This window comes from Leptodactylus fuscus, chromosome 4, assembly GCF_031893055.1.
Source record: "Leptodactylus fuscus isolate aLepFus1 chromosome 4, aLepFus1.hap2, whole genome shotgun sequence".
NCBI classification, from domain to species: domain Eukaryota; kingdom Metazoa; phylum Chordata; class Amphibia; order Anura; family Leptodactylidae; genus Leptodactylus; species Leptodactylus fuscus.
Window position 1 is genome coordinate 100,594,142 of NC_134268.1, and position 20,198 is coordinate 100,614,339.

Here is a 20,198-nt window from a genome sequence, read left to right on the forward strand (position 1 = left end):
AGGCAAGGTCGCCTTGATTCATTGGAGCTACTGTAATGTTTGCCAAAGGAGAATAAAAAAATTGTGGGAGTGTTTCTTTTAGCTTTACTTATATTAAACTGGAAAACCACTTTTCTGTCATCTATGCATATATTATTCTTTCCATTAGAAGAGCAGTGTATAGTTGGCAATGGTATTCCATATATTTAGTATGTAGATTCCTTACCTTTCTTTTCCTCACACATTTAGGCTAAAGCCCCACGTTGCAGAAACACTGCTTTTTGTTGTAGATTTTAGCCAATCCTAGTAGTGGCTACAGAAGGAATAGGAAATATATAGGAAGTACTTATACTTCTCCCATCTACTCAATCCACTCCTGGCTTTGCTTATAAAAACCGCAGTAAAATATGCAATAAAGAAAGCAGCTTTTCCCCAATGGGGGGCCTTAGCCTTTAAAGGACTTTGACACTAATTACACTTATTACTTATTCACAGGACATGCTATAAATGTGATCACTGGCACCTCCACCGATCAGTGGAGCAGGAGTCCTGTGTCGTATGTTTCTCCTGAAAGGAGGAGGAGGAGATTGAAGGAAATGGAGGTCTAGCAAACACACTGTTGTTTCACTCAAAATCTATAGGGTTGAAGGAAACTGGCGTGCTAACAGCCACTTTTACTACTCAGGATAGGTTCACATCTGCCTTGGAGTCTCCATAGCAGATTCTTCGTAAAATCGGAGGAGAGAAAAGTCCTACAAGGAACCTATGGGGTCCGTGGGTAATTGATTTTAAGTTGACATGCTCTCTGTCTTTTGGGTCCCCATGTGGACCTGTACGATGGAGAGCCGAACACTAGAGAGAACCTAGTGTAAGGAGTCTAAACTGTATTTAGGGGAATGAGAGATATACACAGTGGGGCAGATAAACTAAAACTGTGTGTTAGTGCAAAGTTAGTTTTAAAATGCACCCGATTTTTGACAGTGTCTAATGCTGTTCCAAATCTGCCATGCTTATAGACTATTTATTCTAAGGCCTGGTTCACATCTGTGTCGGTAATCCATTTGGAGGAGTCCGCATGGGAACCCCCCGAACAGACTACCGAACGGATTGGCAAGTGGTGTGCAGTGAAAGCACATGGACCCCATAGACTATAATCTCCGCACAAAACATACGGACAGAAAGTAGTTAAAGATCTACTTTCCTGTCCACATGACTCGTGCGGAGACCATGCGGAAAGCACACAGACCCCATTATAGTCTATGGGGTCCATGTGCTTTCACTGCACACTGTTTGCCAATGCGTTCGGTAGTCTGTTCGGGGGGTTCCCCATGCAGACTCCACTGAACAGATTACTAACGCAGATGTGAACTAAGCGTAACTTTACATCACTTTTGAGATGGCTTAGTTTCTGACCATGCGCTGCGTTCTTTTGAAATGGAAAAATATATTTATCTCCAGCGCTCACTACTGGTGGTTTCTGAGTATAATGATAAGGCAGGTACATTTCAATTGTCTGTCTTTATATCTGCGCTTATTTGTTATATTGTTAGTCTATATTGTGCAGTGTTTTATCATTCTGTCTTCTTTTATTGGATGGAGTGTTGCTTTATGACTCTGTCCTCCTAGAACAGGGAATCTTAGTGGACCATATACATCAACTTAAACACAAACTAACATTCAATAAAATATGTAAAGGCATAGCAAGACACTTGATAAATATTTTCATCTATTTCTTTTTCATTTAAGTTGGATCCATTCGTCCAAATAGAACGGAATATGGTAGAAACAACTCATGTTAAACTGCCCTTGGATAAGTTGGTTATATCTGAGTACAAAAATGCTTTTATTTTTATCAGTGCGGTGCCACTCACGTCTATGTGCTGTCTGGTAATGTTTCGTCATCATTCAATGAATGGGAGTGAGCTGCATTACCAGACATAGCCCATGGACAAGAGTAGCACATGATTCTTGTACATATTATGGATCCAGGAAGCATCATAGAAAGTAGTCACAATACACTTCAGTATACCTGTCTCCTGCCATCACAATCAGTTAAAAGGTCCAAGATTAACATAAAATGGGGCAATAAGGATGGCATAAAATAATAAAGGAAGCATTATTTTCCTATCATGTTCCATTCCACTCTAGCAGTGTTGCTCTGATGGTCTCCATTGGCAATTGTTTATGTGACATCAGATGGGCAGCACAGTAATGAAACACCAATGGTACCAGCGGAGAAATGACTGGGTAAGTGATGCTTCTATTATTTTATGGCATTTCCCCACTTCTCAGTTTTTGTGAATGACAAAGCTCCTTTAAGAGACTATGCTGCTTTTATTAGGCGTGCCACCACAAGACACATATTTTCATAGGTATGGCCTAATGTAAACTAGAAATTGCATATCTGAATAAACTAAGCATTCTCAGGGACATTTCTGAAAAGAAAATATATATTAGAGCTTAAGGGAAGACTATTTTTACAAAATTTTTCATGCATGAACTGAGCAATTTGTGTTGACTTTTAGGATAAAATTATGCAATAATATATGAAATTTAACCCTACATCTCATATGAGGAAATAGTTTTCTTACCCTAATCCTCACAATTCTTTCGCTTCATTTGCCACGTACGTATATGTTAATCTTTCTGTGATATTCAATTTCACGTATACCCTTCATCTCAATTCCAGAATCATAAGCAGATGTTACACTCTTAAATGTGCAATGATCTGCAAAGATATTTGCAGCACTTTGCACTATGACTCCAGCACAATACCCATCTAAGTGTTAGAAACAAGACATCAGATACAGCTAATGCACTATTAATGTCTTTGGCATGATTATTGCTTTCAAGCTGCCTTGGAAACGATTCAATATGGCTCAGTTTACAAAAAAGTTATTGTTATGGTTTGTTCTAGGGCAAAATGACCTAAAGAGATTAGAAAAACAGGTCTGCTTTTTATCTCCAAACAGTGCCACTGTTGTTCATGGGTTGTGCCCAGTATTGTAGCTTTGCACCATTCAGGTACGGCAAGTGTAGAGTTACAGTATCAGACATAGCTTATGGACAAAGGTAGTGCTGTTCAATGGTTTTCAGAATGTAACCTTATTCATATCCTAATTCATTGTGATGTAAAGTCAAGTTGCCACATATTTTAGTAGAATAGACAGCAGACATTGTAGCAATTGTCTACCAAACAGAACAATCTGATTGTATTCTAGATGCATGTTGTACAGACAGCACTACATGCTCCCCATACAGTGATACAGTGCTGCTTACAGATCTGCCAGGTATGCCACCTTGTAGTATCAGCCTCAAACACTGTAAAGAAAGCATATATACTGTTAGAGCTTATATATAAATCAGTAGTACATGTAACTATATGAAACTTTATATACTTCTTATCTCACCTGCAGTGGAGCTGCAATGTCTCCCATAGTGTAAGTGTGAGACTGATGCTGTGAGAGGGGAGGAGAAGCAGCACACATTCACTGGTATAGAGCACATAGCACAGCTCTTATTCAAAGAAGTGTCTGTTCACTCAACATGTAATGTACATTTACAGAACAAGCAAAATAAAAAAAATATAAAAAATATGGTAGTTGCACGCAATTGGGAGAATTTACTGACCCTTTACAACAGTTTTCTGATGTAGATGAGTGTAAATGTGGCTCATCTTTGGTGCAAAACATTTACTATATGTTATGCCAAACAGCTGATATGAGTTACATCTGAAATATATGTCAGTTCCTCACTGGTGCAAGTTTCACTTGTGGCACAGAGGAGCATGTCTGAAACATTAAGAGGCCAATGCCTCTAAGGCAGTAGTCACACAAACACTGAAAAAACACATGTGAAAAGCAGAAGAACTGTTCTCAAGTCTATGAGGAATCTGTTTAAGGGCTAGTTCACACGTTCGGGGGTCCGCGCGGGTTTTGACATAGTAAGAGTGCTGCCGCTAGGTGGAAGCCACGGTCCAGCGCACCGCGGCTTCCGCCTGAGGATAGGACATGTTGCTTCTTTTCTCCGCTAGCAGCAGCCCGCCGATAGCGGAAAATAGAAGCCGGCGGTCTGCATAGACCACCATTGTAAAGGGGCGGATTTTGAAGCGAAATCCGCTGTCAAAATCCGCCCCTTTGTTCACGTGTGAACTGACCGTAAAGCAAGAAAAATAGGACATATTGTATTTTTTTCAGCCCCTTAAAACGTACCATCCAAAAAACAAAGGTCAGTAGATATCAATGTGTCCGATCTGTTCTTTAAGATTCATGTGAATAAGGCCTTAACAATTCAAGCATGTCTTGTGGAAGTCAGGGACTTTATTACGACTGGCGTAAAGAATGCCAGGCTTCTTTAATTTCAGGCAATATGTCTGGCTGCACTAGGTCTAATACACAACTAAGGGCGGGTTCACATCTGCGCGTGGTCTCTGCTTTGTGGGTTTCCATCTCCTGCCAACAGGAGGCGGAAACCCGGCAGTCAATGTCCGCCCGTGAGCATGCGTGACCGTCTTCTGGTCTCCGCAGCGAAACCTTTTTTTTTTTTAACCGGACACAAAGTCCTGCATGTCTGACTTTGTGTACGGTTAAAAAAAACGGATTTGACCAAAAGATGCTCACGGGACCTCACGGGTGGATACTTTGCAAACCCAATCAAATGAATGAGTTAGAAAAATGACTGCCGATTTCCGTCTCCTGTCCAGTTTCTTGGGCAGAAGACGGAAACCTGAAAGCGGGGACCAGGCGCTGGTGTGAACCTGCCCTAACCTATAATTTTGTTATTATCTTTTTTTTATGAAAGGCCGTGTTTAATATATAATATACAGATGTTGCAGAGTTAACTCAAAGTCCAATTGTTTAAATTGCTGTAGTGCGATATTTTATCACAGAAGACAACAGAAGCCAACAAAAGTCATTAAAAATGAATTTCCAATGAGTTTTCATTGGTTCTTGTTTTCTTCTGTGATAAGATATCACACTGTTTGATCATCTGCAGAAGTTCAGGTTAACTCTGCTACATCTATAGGTCTGCTAATAGTAAGACATTATTTTGTGAATGTTTTAAGTGCATTCCAGAACTAAAACATTTGAACTGTGATTGGATTTGCATTATATTATATGATATAGAATTGTTAGTTATTGGGTATAGAAGCTATCCTTTAGATATGCCTTGTATAAAGCCCTTGATGCAGACCAAGGCTAGAGACGTGATTGCATATACAGTCTTGCTCTTATAGTTTATGGGCGAACTCCGTGAATGCAATCAGTTGTCAGAATCCTATATTTACTATATTGCAGTGTCACTGTGTAATATAAATTTTTTGTTAAGTCATTCTTTCTCCTGGAAATATATGAATAACTTGACAACTGCGTATTACATTCCCTTTGTCAGTACGGTATGTCTCTACACACTGTCATGAAAAATCGTAACATTCAGTTGTCTATTTATAAAAGAGAAATGGCACAACATGGGGTTCTAAGAAAAGGTGTTCCACAGATCAGCTGCTGCAGTGTCCTTCTGGTCCCGGAAGATGCCAGTGCATGTGCAGCACACACAGCACTGTCCTATTAAAGTAGTAGGAGCGGCTCCCCAGTTTACCAGAAGTTCACCTAGATCCACTCCTTTTACTTGAATATTAGCAGTGCTGCCCATCCATTAGCAGCTTCCGACACCCAGAGGCTGCTGCAAGAGTTGATCTACGCAGGGTCCTTGTTTCACATGCCCACAGATCACTTACTGAGTACCTATCCTGTGGACAGTTCATCAGTATGAAGATGCGATTTCAGGCTGGAACCCCCTTTTAAGCCTACATATTTCTGAATGGTCTCATCTGCTGGGTTTATCCACGAGAATTATAAATCTGCATTTTCTCGCACACACTGGTTGCCGCTTATTACATCAGCTCTTCATTTGTCTTGTCACTCTTGGCAATTATGGAACTAGGCCACAACACAGCAGGAGCTGATCACATAATCCTTCAGGAGACACAAAATAATTTACAATTTGACAATATCAGTTGTAGGAAGGAGATATTTGGATTGTTAACATTAATAGCAAAGATAATTAATATCAAAGGAAAGCTTCATCTTAAAGTGAATTCTCTTGTTGTAAAATTGCCTCCCAGTCAAGTCTGTCTGAACAGTCACAATTTGTATTTCCTATCATGTGAAGAGTGTAGTCTAGAATATATTTGCAATGTTTCGCTGTTGGATTTCACATAAGTGATCCTTTTCATTTTTTATTGTCTGGAAATAAAAGATCACTGAGCAAAGAGAAACAGAATCAATGTGTCAAATCACTCTCTACTTAATTCTCTCTCGCCTCTTATCAGTCAGTGATTTGTTTCATGTGTATATTCACCATAGTGCATAAAACCATGCTATATACCTTTATCACACATAGATGAGAGGGGGCATCTGCTAGTGTGTGGTCAGTTATTATTAAAGGGGTTACCAGGAGTTATACTGTATATTGATGACCAATCCTTAGAATAGCTCATCCGTCTGTAAAGTGTCTGAAAACACAATATTTACAAGGGCATGGCGATTGTTCTTCAGATTTCAGAGAGAAAAGAGGTCACCCCTGTGGTCTTTCCATCATACCATCTGCAGAGTGGCACCCTAGAGCTGGGTGGGTACAAGTGTGACCAGGACTGTCACTGTGCAGGAAAAATCTGGGGACTCTTACTGAGGATGATGGGGACCCCAACAATAAGTGATGACAGAATATATCATTACGTAACGCTGACGGCCCGTCACTGCTGGCATTTTGTTATTCCTTTCACAGCTGCTGGGTTATTCATAAACTCTGGCATACTTCAGCTTCTTCCGGCCGATGCTCCTGTCTTCCTTACATCTCTCTGTCCCAGTGCGAGCACCAGTATAGTGTCCCCATACAATCCCTATTGGACATATAAGGGCAACCTTCTCTCATAGCAAGAAAAATAGGTTACTAGCTTTCTGGTTCAGGTAAAGGTGTGTGTTATCTGTGTTCCTTTATCCTGGCCTGAAATTTTTTCTAGATGTCTGTTCTGCTGATAACCCATGCATGGACTGGGCTCATTCTCTGCCAACCCTGACTATGACCCATATCTGACTACATACCTGATTGATAACACAGTGTTACAAACCTGTTGATACCCTACATTTAAGTCCACTTCCGTGTATATGGAGTAAAAGGTGAAAACCAGGGGATCACATAGACAACGTCTTCAGGAGCAGCCAAAAGCTGAACTGGTTAGGTGACACGGTGTGTGAGGTGGTGAACCTAGCCTCTCTGCTGCCTGAGGTGGACAATCAAAAGACGCCATCTTTTGATCGTCCACCTTAGGCAGCAGAGCGGGAAGGGGTGCTAATGGTAACATTACAGTGAATACAATACAGTAATATTTTGTTACATACAGGAGATGTCTTCCCATATTTCCCATCTTTTCCCTTTGGACCACCATGAACACTTCTTCCAGCTTTGATTTGACTCTGTAAAGTTTGCAACACAGACATCTTTGACTCCTCACTTCTCCATGCACCCAACCCCTATATATATATATATATATATATATATATATAATGTCCCACAATAGACTGTGGGGCATAATAGAGGTTGCAGGGGGCCGCTGTGAGGCATAATAGAGGTTTCAGGGGCTACAGTGCATCCTGCAACTTCTAATATGCCTCACAGTTGCCCACCCAACTCTATAATGCCCCATAGTGGCCCACCCAAGAACTATTATTATACGCTTGGGTCTTTTCAGACCCTGGAGTATAATAATCAGAGACCCAGGGGAGGTGAAGAAACATAATAAACATGTAGCTGCAGCACCATACGTTGCCGACAAAGTGTGGGCGGGCCGATTGACCGGGAAGACCGTAGTCAACATGGCGGCAGCCCACATGCTCCAGCCGCCGCTGCCATCCCTGGCCGCTTACACACTGCCGGTATGCCGGCCGGCTACACAGGACCGGCAGATGTTGCGGACTACACACCATACACAAGGTGAGTCCAGCGGGGTGGGGGTGTCCGGTGTCCGCAACGATCGTCTCCATTATATTCCTTCTCCATGTTGGCACCCGGACCAAGCTCCGGGGCCGGCGTTATGTTCCTATGGCAGCCGGGAGCCTTGCGCAGGGTCCGTCCTGTCGGTCTTTTGCTCCTACTGCAGCCTAGGCTACGTAACCTGCAATAGAAGCGCTGGTATAGCATAGCATAAAACCGGCGCTTCTACTGCAAGCTACGTGCCATAGGCTGCAGTAGGAGTGAAAGACCGACAGCCCGGGGACCCTGCGCACGGCTCCCGGCTGCCATAGCAACGTGATGCCGGCCCCAGAGCTTGCTCCGGGTGCCGGCGCGGAACACAAACATAGCAGCGCCAGCAGAGGAAATGCTGTCTTAGTCAGCTGTGCTGCGGGAACAGGGATCGCCGGCTTGCTTAAGGGGGAGAGGGGTGGTGGGGCATGGGTGATCGGTAGGGGCCGGGGGTGGGTTGCTGGTTTGGGGGAGGTGCTGGTGGTAGGGGTTAGAGAGGGGGCCGGGGGAGTCGGATTTCACACCAGAGGGCAGAAGGCAAGTAGGGGGGGGCAGATTGAACATGTGGAAAGGGGGGAGGGTAACCAAGGTCACGGGTGGGTGGTGTGGGGGGAAGAGGTAGATATAGGAGGTGACTGTAAAGGGGGCCGGGGATGTGGGTGGGGGGTAAGGGGAGGGCCAGAGGTGCAGCAGCGGGGCTGTGGGGTCCTGGCCCACTACGCTGTGGGAGGTGACCGCGCTGGCCACAAGGAAAGGGCCATGGGGGGCCACAAGCCGTGCTGCAGGTGGATCGCGCAAGGGTGAGGGGACAGCAGACGAGGTCGCGGGCTATAGCTAATATACACTCACCGGCCACTTTATTAGATACACCATGCTAGTAACGGGTTGGACCCCCTTTTGCCTTCAGAACTGCCTCAATTCTTCGTGGCATAGATTCAACAAGGTGCTGGAAGCATTCCTCAGAGATTTTGGTCCATATTGACATGATGGCATCACACAGTTGCCGCAGATTTGTCGGCTGCACATCCATGATGCGAATCTCCCGTTCCACCACATCCCAAAGATGCTCTATTGGATTGAGATCTGGTGACTGTGGAGGCCATTGGAGTACAGTGAACTCATTGTCATGTTCAAGAAACCAGTCTGAGATGATTCCAGCTTTATGACATGGCGCATTATCCTGCTGAAAGTAGCCATCAGATGTTGGGTACATTGTGGTCATAAAGGGATGGACATGGTCAGCAACAATACTCAGGTAGGCTTTGGCGTTGCAACAATGCTCAATTGGTACCAAGGGGCCCAAAGAGTGCCAAGAAAATATTCCCCACACCATGACACCACCACCACCAGCCTGAACCGTTGATACAAGGCAGGATGGATCCATGCTTTCATGTTGTTGACGCCAAATTCTGACCCTACCATCCGAATGTCGCAGCAGAAATCGAGACTCATCAGACCAGGCAACGTTTTTCCAATCTTCAATTGTCCAATTTCGATGAGCTTGTGCAAATTGTAGCCTCAGTTTCCTGTTCTTAGCTGAAAGGAGTGGCACCCGGTGTGGTCTTCTGCTGCTGTAGCCCATCTGCCTCAAAGTTCGACGTACTGTGCGTTCAGAGATGCTCTTCTGGCTACCTTGGTTGTAACGGGTGGCTATTTGAGTCACTGTTGCCTTTCTATCAGCTCGAACCAGTCTGGCCATTCTCCTCTGACCTCTGGCATCAACAACGCATTTCCGCCCACAGAACTGCCGCTCACTGGATGTTTTTTCTTTTTCGGACCATTCTCTGTAAACCCTAGAGATGGTTGTGCGTGAAAATCCCAGTAGATCAGCAGTTTCTGAAATACTCAGACCAGCCCTTCTGGCACCAACAACCATGCCACGTTCAAAGGCACTGAAATCACCTTTCTTCCCCATACTGATGCTCAGTTTGAACTGCAGGAGATTGTCTTGACCATGTCTACATGCCTAAATGCACTGAGTTGCCGCCATGTGATTGGCTGATTAGAAATTAAGTGTTAACGAGCAGTTGGACAGGTGTACCTAATAAAGTGGCCGGTGAGTGTATATATATAGACGCCCAAAAGGTCACTAGAGATTTACCTGAATTGGATGCTAGAATCAACTACCCATTAACCTTTGCAGCATTACAAAACACCTACAATGGTAATGGTACACCATTATAATACATGCTAAGTTGGTTAAAGTCAGAGCAATAAGAACAAAGATTAGAAAATGAATTAACTGGAAGCTGAGGTAGGCGACACATACAAGCTGAAGGTCACCGCCTGATCAGCCATGCCACCTACAGCTCCTATCAATAGTATCTGATGACATGGCCAGCCTGCTTACTGTATGACTCATGCCTGGCTTGCTGTGATAGTTAAGGAATAGCACCACTATCTATATTTCTGTAATATAAAGGCACAGTATGGATTCTGAAAGAAATACACATTGAACATATGTAATAGCATTGGTATTGCTCTATAATGGGATTAAAGTGCATGTAAATGTCAAAAACAGTCAGACACCCATGAGCTTATAATGAGGGAGTGTAGTCTCCTAAAGTCAAATACAGCCTTGATCAGATATGTCACGGGCCATACCATTCAGAGGTAAGCTGTACTATTGTCTGTGGTGTCTTTGATTTATTAAAAGTTGGCTCTGTAATACAGAGGACATTGTGAACTCAGTTTTAAATACAAATATAAGGATTTACAATTCCAACCATGACCATCGTTTATGTCTGAACTGTTTAGTTACATAATAAATATTTAATATCGGTAAAAGTTTTGTTTTCTGAACCAAAACATCTGCTATCCTTCCTTTCACACCACCCTTGTCTAGTCAAGTCTGTCCAAGCGTCCACTACTAGCATCATCTATGGTGTCATGTTTCCTATGTCCCAGCTGTTTTGGTACAAGAAACTAATCTTGTGACATCACATCAACGATTCAGTGACATAGTGTAAAATGCTCAAGCATGAAGTAATTCTACTGTAGGGTTCATGTAATAGGTCCCTGCAGCAGTTTTATAGCCTCTTCTTCACTAGTTTGGTCATTATGGAGAAGCCAAGATTCAAGATATAGGGAAAAAGGAAAGGCGTACTCAGCCACTTGTAGGTGATTCTCCTTGCTGCATTCCCCTCGTCCACTTCCACATTGAACCCCAGCTGTGCACGAATTTTCAACTTCCTCAGCTTTGAGAAAGGAAAAACATTCCGAAACGTGTCAGTCTGACCAATGATATCTAACGCTAGGTTCACACCTGCGTTTTGGTCTCCGTTCTATGGTTTCCGTCTTCTGCATGCAAGAAGACGGAAACCACAGACCGGGACCGGCCGTGAGGGTTTTATGCTCTCCGCCGCGAAACCGTTTTTTAAAAATCCAGACACAGAGTACTGCATGTCCGACTCTGTGTCCGGATTAAAAAACCCGGTTTCGCGGTGGAGAGCATAAAATGCTCACCGCCGCTCACGGCCGGACAGCTTTCTCACCCATTCAAGTGAATGGGTGAGAAAGAGTCCTGCTGGTTTCCGTCTCCTGCTCTGTTTTATGCAGGAAACGGAAACCTGCATAACGGAGTGCCGGGCGCAGATGTGAACGAGCCCTGAGGAACAATTATGTGTGTGCAAGTAATTTTATGCTGAAATACCAATAAAGAAGGAGTTTTTATTTCCCTGTGAATGGCCGTGCTGGATTCCTTTTTTCATCGATGGTGTGAAGCCAAGATTCTCCTCTTCAAACTGTTTTTTGATGCGGTTTGTTTTTTACAGTAACAGATTGCAGAATACCTGAACTTTTTTAATGAAAGATTTGTGTAATTTAGTTTGATTTTAATTTCTGTTCTTCCTATCTATCTGAATCAATACCCCTATACATACATTACCCCCATATATATTAATCCACCATACTTCTACTTTACAACTGCTTTGTTCTCACCACTAACTTTAGATTAGATGATCAAAATCATCCAAGCACCAGCTGCAAGGTTATCTGAGCACGTGAACTCCTGAGTTAGGGTGCATTCACACTGAGTAAACGCTAGCTTATTTTGTAGAGTAAAATTACACTTGTAAATTTTGCTATCCCATTGACTTCAATGATATTTTTTTACAAGTGTAAAAATACGCCTGTAAAAAATACGCCTGTAAAAAATACGCCTGTAAAAATACGCCTGTAAAATGTCATTGAAGTCAATGGGATAGCAAAATTTACAAGTGTAATTTTACTCTACAGAATAAGCTAGCGTTTACTCAGTGTGAATGCACCCTTAGGGCAGGTTCACACCTGCGCCCGGTCTCCACTTTGTGGGTTTCCATCTTCTGTCTGAGTAACTGGACAGGAGACAGAAACCTGGCAGTCAGTATCCGCCTTTGAGCGTCTTCTGGTCTCCGCGGCAAAACAGGTTTTTTTTACTGGACACAAAGTCCTGCATGTCTGACTTTGTGTCCAGTTAAAAAAAATGGTTTCGCCGCAGAGACCAGAAGACGCTCATGGCGGACACTTTGCAAACCCATTCAAGTGAATAGGTTTGAAAACTGATTGCCGGTTTCCGTCTCCTGTCCAATTTCTCAGGCAGAAGACGGAAACCTGCAAAGCGGAGACTGGGCGCTGGTGTGAACCTGCCTTTAGTAACTTCTTTAGCCATACTACCTGAGGAGCGACCATTTTCACAGATCACTCATATAAAAATTGAGCATGACCTATATTTTGACAGTCCATTACAACAAACCATCAAAATATCAGTCATGTGAATAACCTCCATTCACAGACAATAAAAGTAACGTGGCCGTGTGTCACAGCTAACCTCACTTGTGATGGCACATACCTAGTTTTCACAATAGTTACCCAACAAAAACACACAAGTCAAACTAGCTTGTCTGACTCAATTGTCTTGTCACACCAAGTTACCTGTGTGAAACCCACTTTTAATGTTATGGGAGTTTAAGTGATGCACAATTGTGATGTCACAGCAGCTGGAAGTTGCTTACCTCTCATTCATTATCTGTTAGCAGCTTACCTGACTGAACCTACTTGTGATGTCACAGCAAGTTACCTGAGTGAACCTACTTGTGATATCACAGCAAGTTACTTGACTGAACCTACTTGTGATGTCACAGCAAGTTACTTGACTGAACCTACTTGTGATGTCACAGCAAGTTACTTGACTGAACCTACTTGTGATGTCACAGCAAGTTACCTGACTGAACCTACTTGTGATGTCACAGCAAGTTACTTGACTGAACCTACTTGTGATGTCACAGCAAGTTACCTGACTGAACCTACTTGTGATGTCACAGCAAGTTACCTGACTGAACCTACTTGTGATGTCACAGCAAGTTACCTGACTGAACCTACTTGTGATGTCACAGCAAGTTACCTGATTGAACCTACTTGTGATGTCACAGCAAGTTACCTGAGAGAAACCACTCCACCCACATACCTGTCAACCAATAGAAACAGAAAGTGTGGTGTTGATTTAGTGCAGATTAGTGCACTAAATGCTAGTGCACTAGTGCAAATTTTTTTTTATGATTATGGACATGCTGCATAACTAATTAACTCATTTAATTAATTATTGTGTTTCCACTTATAGATCAGAAACTGTGGAACTCTGCACCATAATAAATACACTATCTGATCCTTCTCGGCCTAAATGTGCCAGAAATGATTTTTTATAAAATTTTTGCTTTTTATAATGAAAAGCCAGAGCAAATTATATCGTAATGTTCTTATATGAATGTAGGAAGTCTAAGAGCAAAATAGAGAATTTTTTTTTTTAATTCAAAAAAAGGGAACAATAGAGGAATCCCATAGACACCTTGATAGTACTTATGTGAGATATCCTGAGGATAGTATCTAAGGTTTAAGAGAAAGCATAGCCCCTTACACAATTGTCATATCATAAACTGCAAAGACCACTATTACCTTTTTCTAAAGGTAGCATGGATTCCCTAGTGTACATCTTTGTATACCCTTGCATTAAATATGTTGCAATGTAATGTATGTAATTCTTCAAAGAAGATTTATTGCCAGCAATGAAACATTGTCACGTAATTCAGTTAATGACCAGTTCATCTGAAGACTATGTCTACTTAATAATACCCATCAAGACACATGTAAGGTAGATAGCAGTTTATTTGTGACACAATATATAACTTTTATGTAATATTTTTGCATATATGAGAATCTCTTGTTAGGAAAAATAACATTCTATATTTTATCTGTAATATGTGAGTACATGTAATAAATAAGCAATGCAGTATCACCTTATACCTTACAGATTAAGTTCACCATCAGTCAGTTTTATGAACAACACAACTGAACGGCCGCCTTTACAGTCTACAGGGATAATCCGCAAATTGTGCATGCCTAAAAACTATTTATATCACTTGAGCTCTCAGCCATTAACAAAATGGGTCAGATTATATCTGCCCAGATGGATACAAATTGTTTCTTTGTATTCACATTGAGGTTTCTGGATAATCTGTCCATGTGCATTATCTCCATTTCATCAAGAGAGCTACAGAATGTGATATTCAGTAAACTTGCATAATAATGACATGTTTTAAGTAAGATCCTGTACCGTCAGCTCTGACCAGCTTTCCCTACCTTAGTCGGCTCTGTATGTGCAGGGATTTCTATTTAATGACAATGACATTTTACACTTTACAAGGACACAGTGAGTAAATGTTAGTGCATTTCAAGCCGGTGATCAGAGTAAACATGCAGAATGGGACATAGGTCATTATTTCTAAATTCTTGTCAATATTCCCTTGAGTCTAGGCTCAGTAGCAGACATCACCAGCTATAAAACAGAGCCCATAAAATCTTTACATGCACAATGTAAATTACTGTCAACGGCCGCCACATGTTGTTGTATCATGTACAATAGCAATAGCGATGGGAGATGTTTTCTAATTAGCCTGAGCATTGTCTCTTAGAAGGCAGAATATAACAAGAAACTAACTTGTGTTGCTGTATGTTCTGTGTCTGATTGAAGACCAAATACTGACTACTATGCATTATAATTATGTTATGTAAAATTCTATTAAACATATTGGAATATATGTCTATCTGGAGGATAGGAAGCTAAGAAAACAAGATGTGGCACATAGCAACTAATGGGATTACACCATCTTGTATGACAAGTTAGAAAACTAAAGATGGGTTGCCGTATGTTACTTTGTATTTTCCAATGACTTGTACATGAAATGTAATAAAATAAGCAACAAGCATTAGCTATATATGAAGAGACTGGGAATAGTGCAATGTTACTGGTAATGTAATATGGCTTCACAAAACGTTCAAATTATGATTACAAAACATCTGGCGGTATAAAAAGTAGCCTAATAAATAGATAGGAATGACATTCCTGATAAAAAAATAACCTGCCTTAGAAACAGTGCATATTCTGATGCATTTATATGAGGGTGTGCGTAGAGGTCTACACACTACTACAAACATATATTATAATCCTCCAGCTTCGTAATGATATAATAAAACAAAAAAAAAAAAAAAACAAACAAAAAAAAAAACAAGCCGATTCAAGTATCAAGGTAGCATTGAAGAACAGGGGTCATCTTCTCAAGGTTAGGCTACAGCAGCGTCTTCCTTCTTATCTTCTTCACTGGGAGTGGAGACCTTCTCCAGAAGTCTTGATGATGTTGGTCTTGGAAGAGAATATTCAGCCTACAACAATAAAATAAAGAACATAGAAAAATCAACTAATCCTGATGGATACAACTATAGAAATCAAATGACTAAATTGCATACTAAATGTATGCTCTATGTACTGACAGACTCATAGGTCAAACAATCTGGTTCTGGTGATCCCAATTCAATAACACCCGAGCACAATGCAGCTCCAACAAATGAAAAGTTTTGTAATGACCCAAAAAGGACAGTCAGATAAGTTCGAATTCTGAGTTCATATCTGTGTTGGAGACTCTGCTTAGATATTCTGGAGCAGAACAGTCTAAAATAGCCAAACTAAAAAATTCTGCAAGTCTGACTTTTTCACATTGCAATTTTAGTTAAAAAGGATGGACACCTGACAGACTCCATTATAGTCAATGGAGTCCCTTGGGCTCCATTTGTGCCATCATAGAACTGATCAGTTTTCCATTCTTCTCGTCCTCCAATGGACCAGAAGAATGGAAACTACTACACATAACATTAATATGAAACATTTTCATATAAATACTTATTAATGTAAAGACTTTGTACACTGCTCAAAAAATAAAGGGAACACTCAAATAACACATCCTAGATCTGAATGAATGAAATATTCTCATTGAATACTTTGTTCTGTATAATGTTGAATGTGATGACAACAAAAATCACACAAAAATTATCAATGGAAATCAAATGTATTAACCAATGGAGGCCTGGATTTGGAGTCCCTCCCAAAATTAAAGTGGAAAAACACACTACAGGCTTATTCAACTTTGATGTGATGTCCTTAAAACATGTTAAAATGGGGCTCAGTAGTGTGTGTGGCCTCCACGTGCCTGTATGACCTCCCTACAAGGCCTGGGCATGCTCCTGAGGAGGTTACGGATGGTCTCCTGAGGGATCTCCTCCCAGACCTGGACTAAAGCATCTGTCAACTCCTGGACAGTCTGTGGTGCAATGTGACGTTGGTGGATGGAGCAAGACATGATGTCCCAGATGTGCTGAAACTGATTCAGGTCTGGGGAACGGGCGGGCCAGTCCATAGCTTCAATGCCTTCATCTTGCAGGAACTGCTGACACACTCCAGCCACATGAGGTCTGGCATTGTCCTGCATTAGGAGGAGCCCAGGGCCAACTGCACCAACATATGGTCTCACAAGGGGTCTGAGGATCTCATCTCGGTACCTAATGGCAGTCAGGCTACCTCTGGCGAGCACATGGAAGGCTGTGCAGCTCTCCAAATAAATGCCACCACACACCATTTCTGACCCACTGCCAAACCGGTCATGCTGAAGGATGTTGCAGGCAGCAGATCGCTCTCCATGGTGTCTCCAGACTCTGTCACGTCCTTCACATGTGCTCAGTGTGAGCCTTCTTTCATCTCTGAAGAGCACAGGGCGCCAGTGGCGAAGTTGCCAATCCTGGTGTTCTGTGGCAAATGTCAAGCGTCTTGCATTGTGTTGGACTGTGAGCAGAACCCCCATCTGTGGACGTTGGGCCCTCATACCTCATGGAGTTGGTTTCTAACCGTTTGTGCAGACACATGCACATTTGTGGCCTGCTGGAGGTCATTTTGCAGGGCTCTGGCAGTGCTCCTCCTGTTTCTCCTTGCACAAAAGCTGAGGTAGCAGTCCTGCTGCTGGGTTGTTGCCCTCCTACGGCTCCCACCACATCTTCTGGTGTACTGGCCTGTCTGCTGGTAGCGCCTGGCATGTCACATTGCACCACAAACTGATGCATTAGTCAAGATCTGGGAGGAGATCCCTCTGGAGAACATCTGCAACCTCATTAGGAGCATGCCCAGGCATTGTAGGGACATCATACAGGCACATGGAGGCCAAACACATTACTGAGCCTCATTTTGACATGTTTTAAGAACATTACATAAAAGTTGGATGAGCCTGTAGTGTGTTTTTCCACTTTCATTTTTTTTTGGGGGGGTGGGACTCCAAATCCAGACCTCCATTGGTTAACAAATTTGATTTCCATTGATGATTTTTGTGTGATTTTGTTGTCATCACATTCAGCTTTGTACAGAACAAAGTATTCAATGAGATTATTTCATTCATTCAGATCTACGATGTGTTATTTGAGTGTTCCCTTTATTTTTTTTTGAGCAGTGTATTATTAGTCCTGGGATAAATGCAATTTTTCCCTTACTGCCCCTTGATATCAGCAGAAGGCTACTTCTAGCAAATGCATTCCCAACAGCTTTAAAAGAACATCTCCCCTTTGAAAGCAGCCATCTTCTGAATGAGTTACATAAATGGCCCATACATTTCAATAGGTGCCAGTTACTGCCTAATGTCTCCTGTACAGTAGCTTCAGTAAACAGAAAATGGATGCCTGCTGACTGCATCCTCTGCCAATAACAGCTGATAGGCTCCCATGATCTTCTGATCAGCAAAAACTAGTCATATTGAAATCGGACATTCAAACTGCACAATTCTTTGAATAAACAGTCTATATACCATTTTTTATATTTTTTTTATAATTTATCTTAAATGTAAAACAAAAATGGGAGAAAATAAAAGATTGCGCAAATATTATCTAACTACTGTGTGATGAAGAAATGTATTTTAGATGGCTACAACGCCAGCTTAATCCCTTCCTGCATCAACCATTCTTCATTTTTGCGGCTTTCACAGTGCAGCAAATTGACATGCCCCCTGCATTCTATGAGTTGGTACAAATCCAGGGATACCAAATTTAAATACTTTTTTAATGTTTTAAGTCATTTAAAAAATACAGAAGTTTGCAAAAAAAATAAAAAATTTCTTGGAGTCAACATTTTTTGACTCTCATAACTTTTGATGCATAAGGTGTCTTTTTTTGCAGGGTCAGATGTACTTTTTATTCATTTTGGGAATGTCTGATGTTTTGATCGCTTTTTATTCAAATTGCTATGGGGGACAAAATGGCAAAAAAAACAGCTGTTTGCCTCTTTCGATTTTTTTTTCCATTACGTCCGTTATGCTGCTAAGTCTTCACTCTCTGCTCCAGATACCAAACCTTAACTGTAGATAAAGTGATAGATGTCACTCCAGCAATGAGGGACAGGGATGGGTGGGAGTTAGCAGCGATTATCTAGAGCTAAGAGTAAAGTCCCAGCAGGAGAAGAAACAACCCTAAAGCCCCTTTTCAGCTTATTTGCAAAATGATAAAATCCTGATTTTCATTAAAATGGAGCTGCAATGCAGAATAAGAAAGGCATTTTTGGAAAGTGCAGAAGCAGCCCTACAAGGTACTGTCATTAGTTTGTCAGCATGAAACATGGTATCAGAGTCCCTAAAATCCACCTCCAACCAAACCAAAAATCTAACTAAAACAATCATACATGCTGTAGGAAAAGGACTTCATGGTAAATACATGATTTTAGCATAATATTTATACACATGATGTCTAATCCATTGTAATTGGCATGATCTATTCCCATCATTATTCTCATTTACATTTTTCTATAAGTAGAACTTCCTCACCCAGCATCATTTACATAATTCACATGGCCCTTCATGTGAATTATATAACAAAACATATAAAGCTAAACATCTAAACCATCCATATGTTTCTGTGATTGTGGTCTTCATTAAAGATGTCAGCTTCAGGTTATACATTAGTGTTGTATAACATATTCCTTGCATTAATTGCTTAATTCATTAATTTTTAGATTTTCATTATATATTTAACTATATATAATACATACTGGTAAGTAAATTTGTTGGAGGATCTAAAATGTCCAATAATTACTTGGACAGCCCATAGATCTTAATAGGAAATGGATAATAGAGATGAGCGAACACTATTCGAAACGGCCATTTCGAATAGCACGTACCCATAGGAATGAATGGAAGCGGCCAGCACGCAGACTTTGCGGCGGCCGGCCACTTAACCCCCTGCGTGCCAGCTGCGTCCATTCATTCCTATGGGTGCGTGCTATTCGAAACGGGAGTTTTGAATAGTGTTCACTCATCTCTTTCTCCTGTGGTGGCGCTGCAAACACTTACTGCAAAGATCACAATCTACAGGTGACAATGGGTTGCTGGGAGTCTAAAGCTTACTGGTAAGGGGCACTCTTCCTATTAAATATTATTATAACACCACTGATGTGTGCTTCAAATTTAATAAATTATCAATATTGTATCACCAATCTGTTACTTCAGTAGTGCTGTCAGACACCTGATATCGTGTCTATAGTCTCCCATTTCTGTGCATGCACATAGACATAAGTAAGAGCTTGTACATGCCGACGCACGCACAAACATAAGATGCAACTGACACAATGATCACATGATTCATCACATGACCAATGTGTCCATCAATACACTGTTATTGTCCACTACAGATTGGTCAGGGATTTTTTGCAGATATCCTATGAGTAAGCACAGTCATTTCTATATTAGCGCCTATGACATTCATATTTAGAAAGTGGCATTGTTATTGCGGTCCTTCCTGTGACCTTTTGTTCTGTTGTGTTCAATATTCTTTGAAAGAATTCAATAAAAATTATTGAAAAGAAAGTG

At 41.5% G+C, this 20,198-nt stretch overlaps 1 protein-coding gene across 2 annotated transcripts in view; it reads right to left on the minus strand.

The window, feature by feature from the left end:
* Positions 1-14,055: 14,055 nt before the first annotated feature.
* Positions 14,056-20,198, minus strand: part of DCDC2 (doublecortin domain containing 2) — a 136,890-nt gene continuing 130,747 nt past the window's right edge. For both annotated transcript variants that reach the window (XM_075270941.1, XM_075270940.1), the window contains one exon: positions 14,056-15,693. In XM_075270941.1, the coding sequence (XP_075127042.1) occupies positions 15,595-15,693 (99 nt within the window). In that variant the 3' untranslated portion in view covers positions 14,056-15,594. The remainder of the gene's footprint in view (positions 15,694-20,198) is intronic.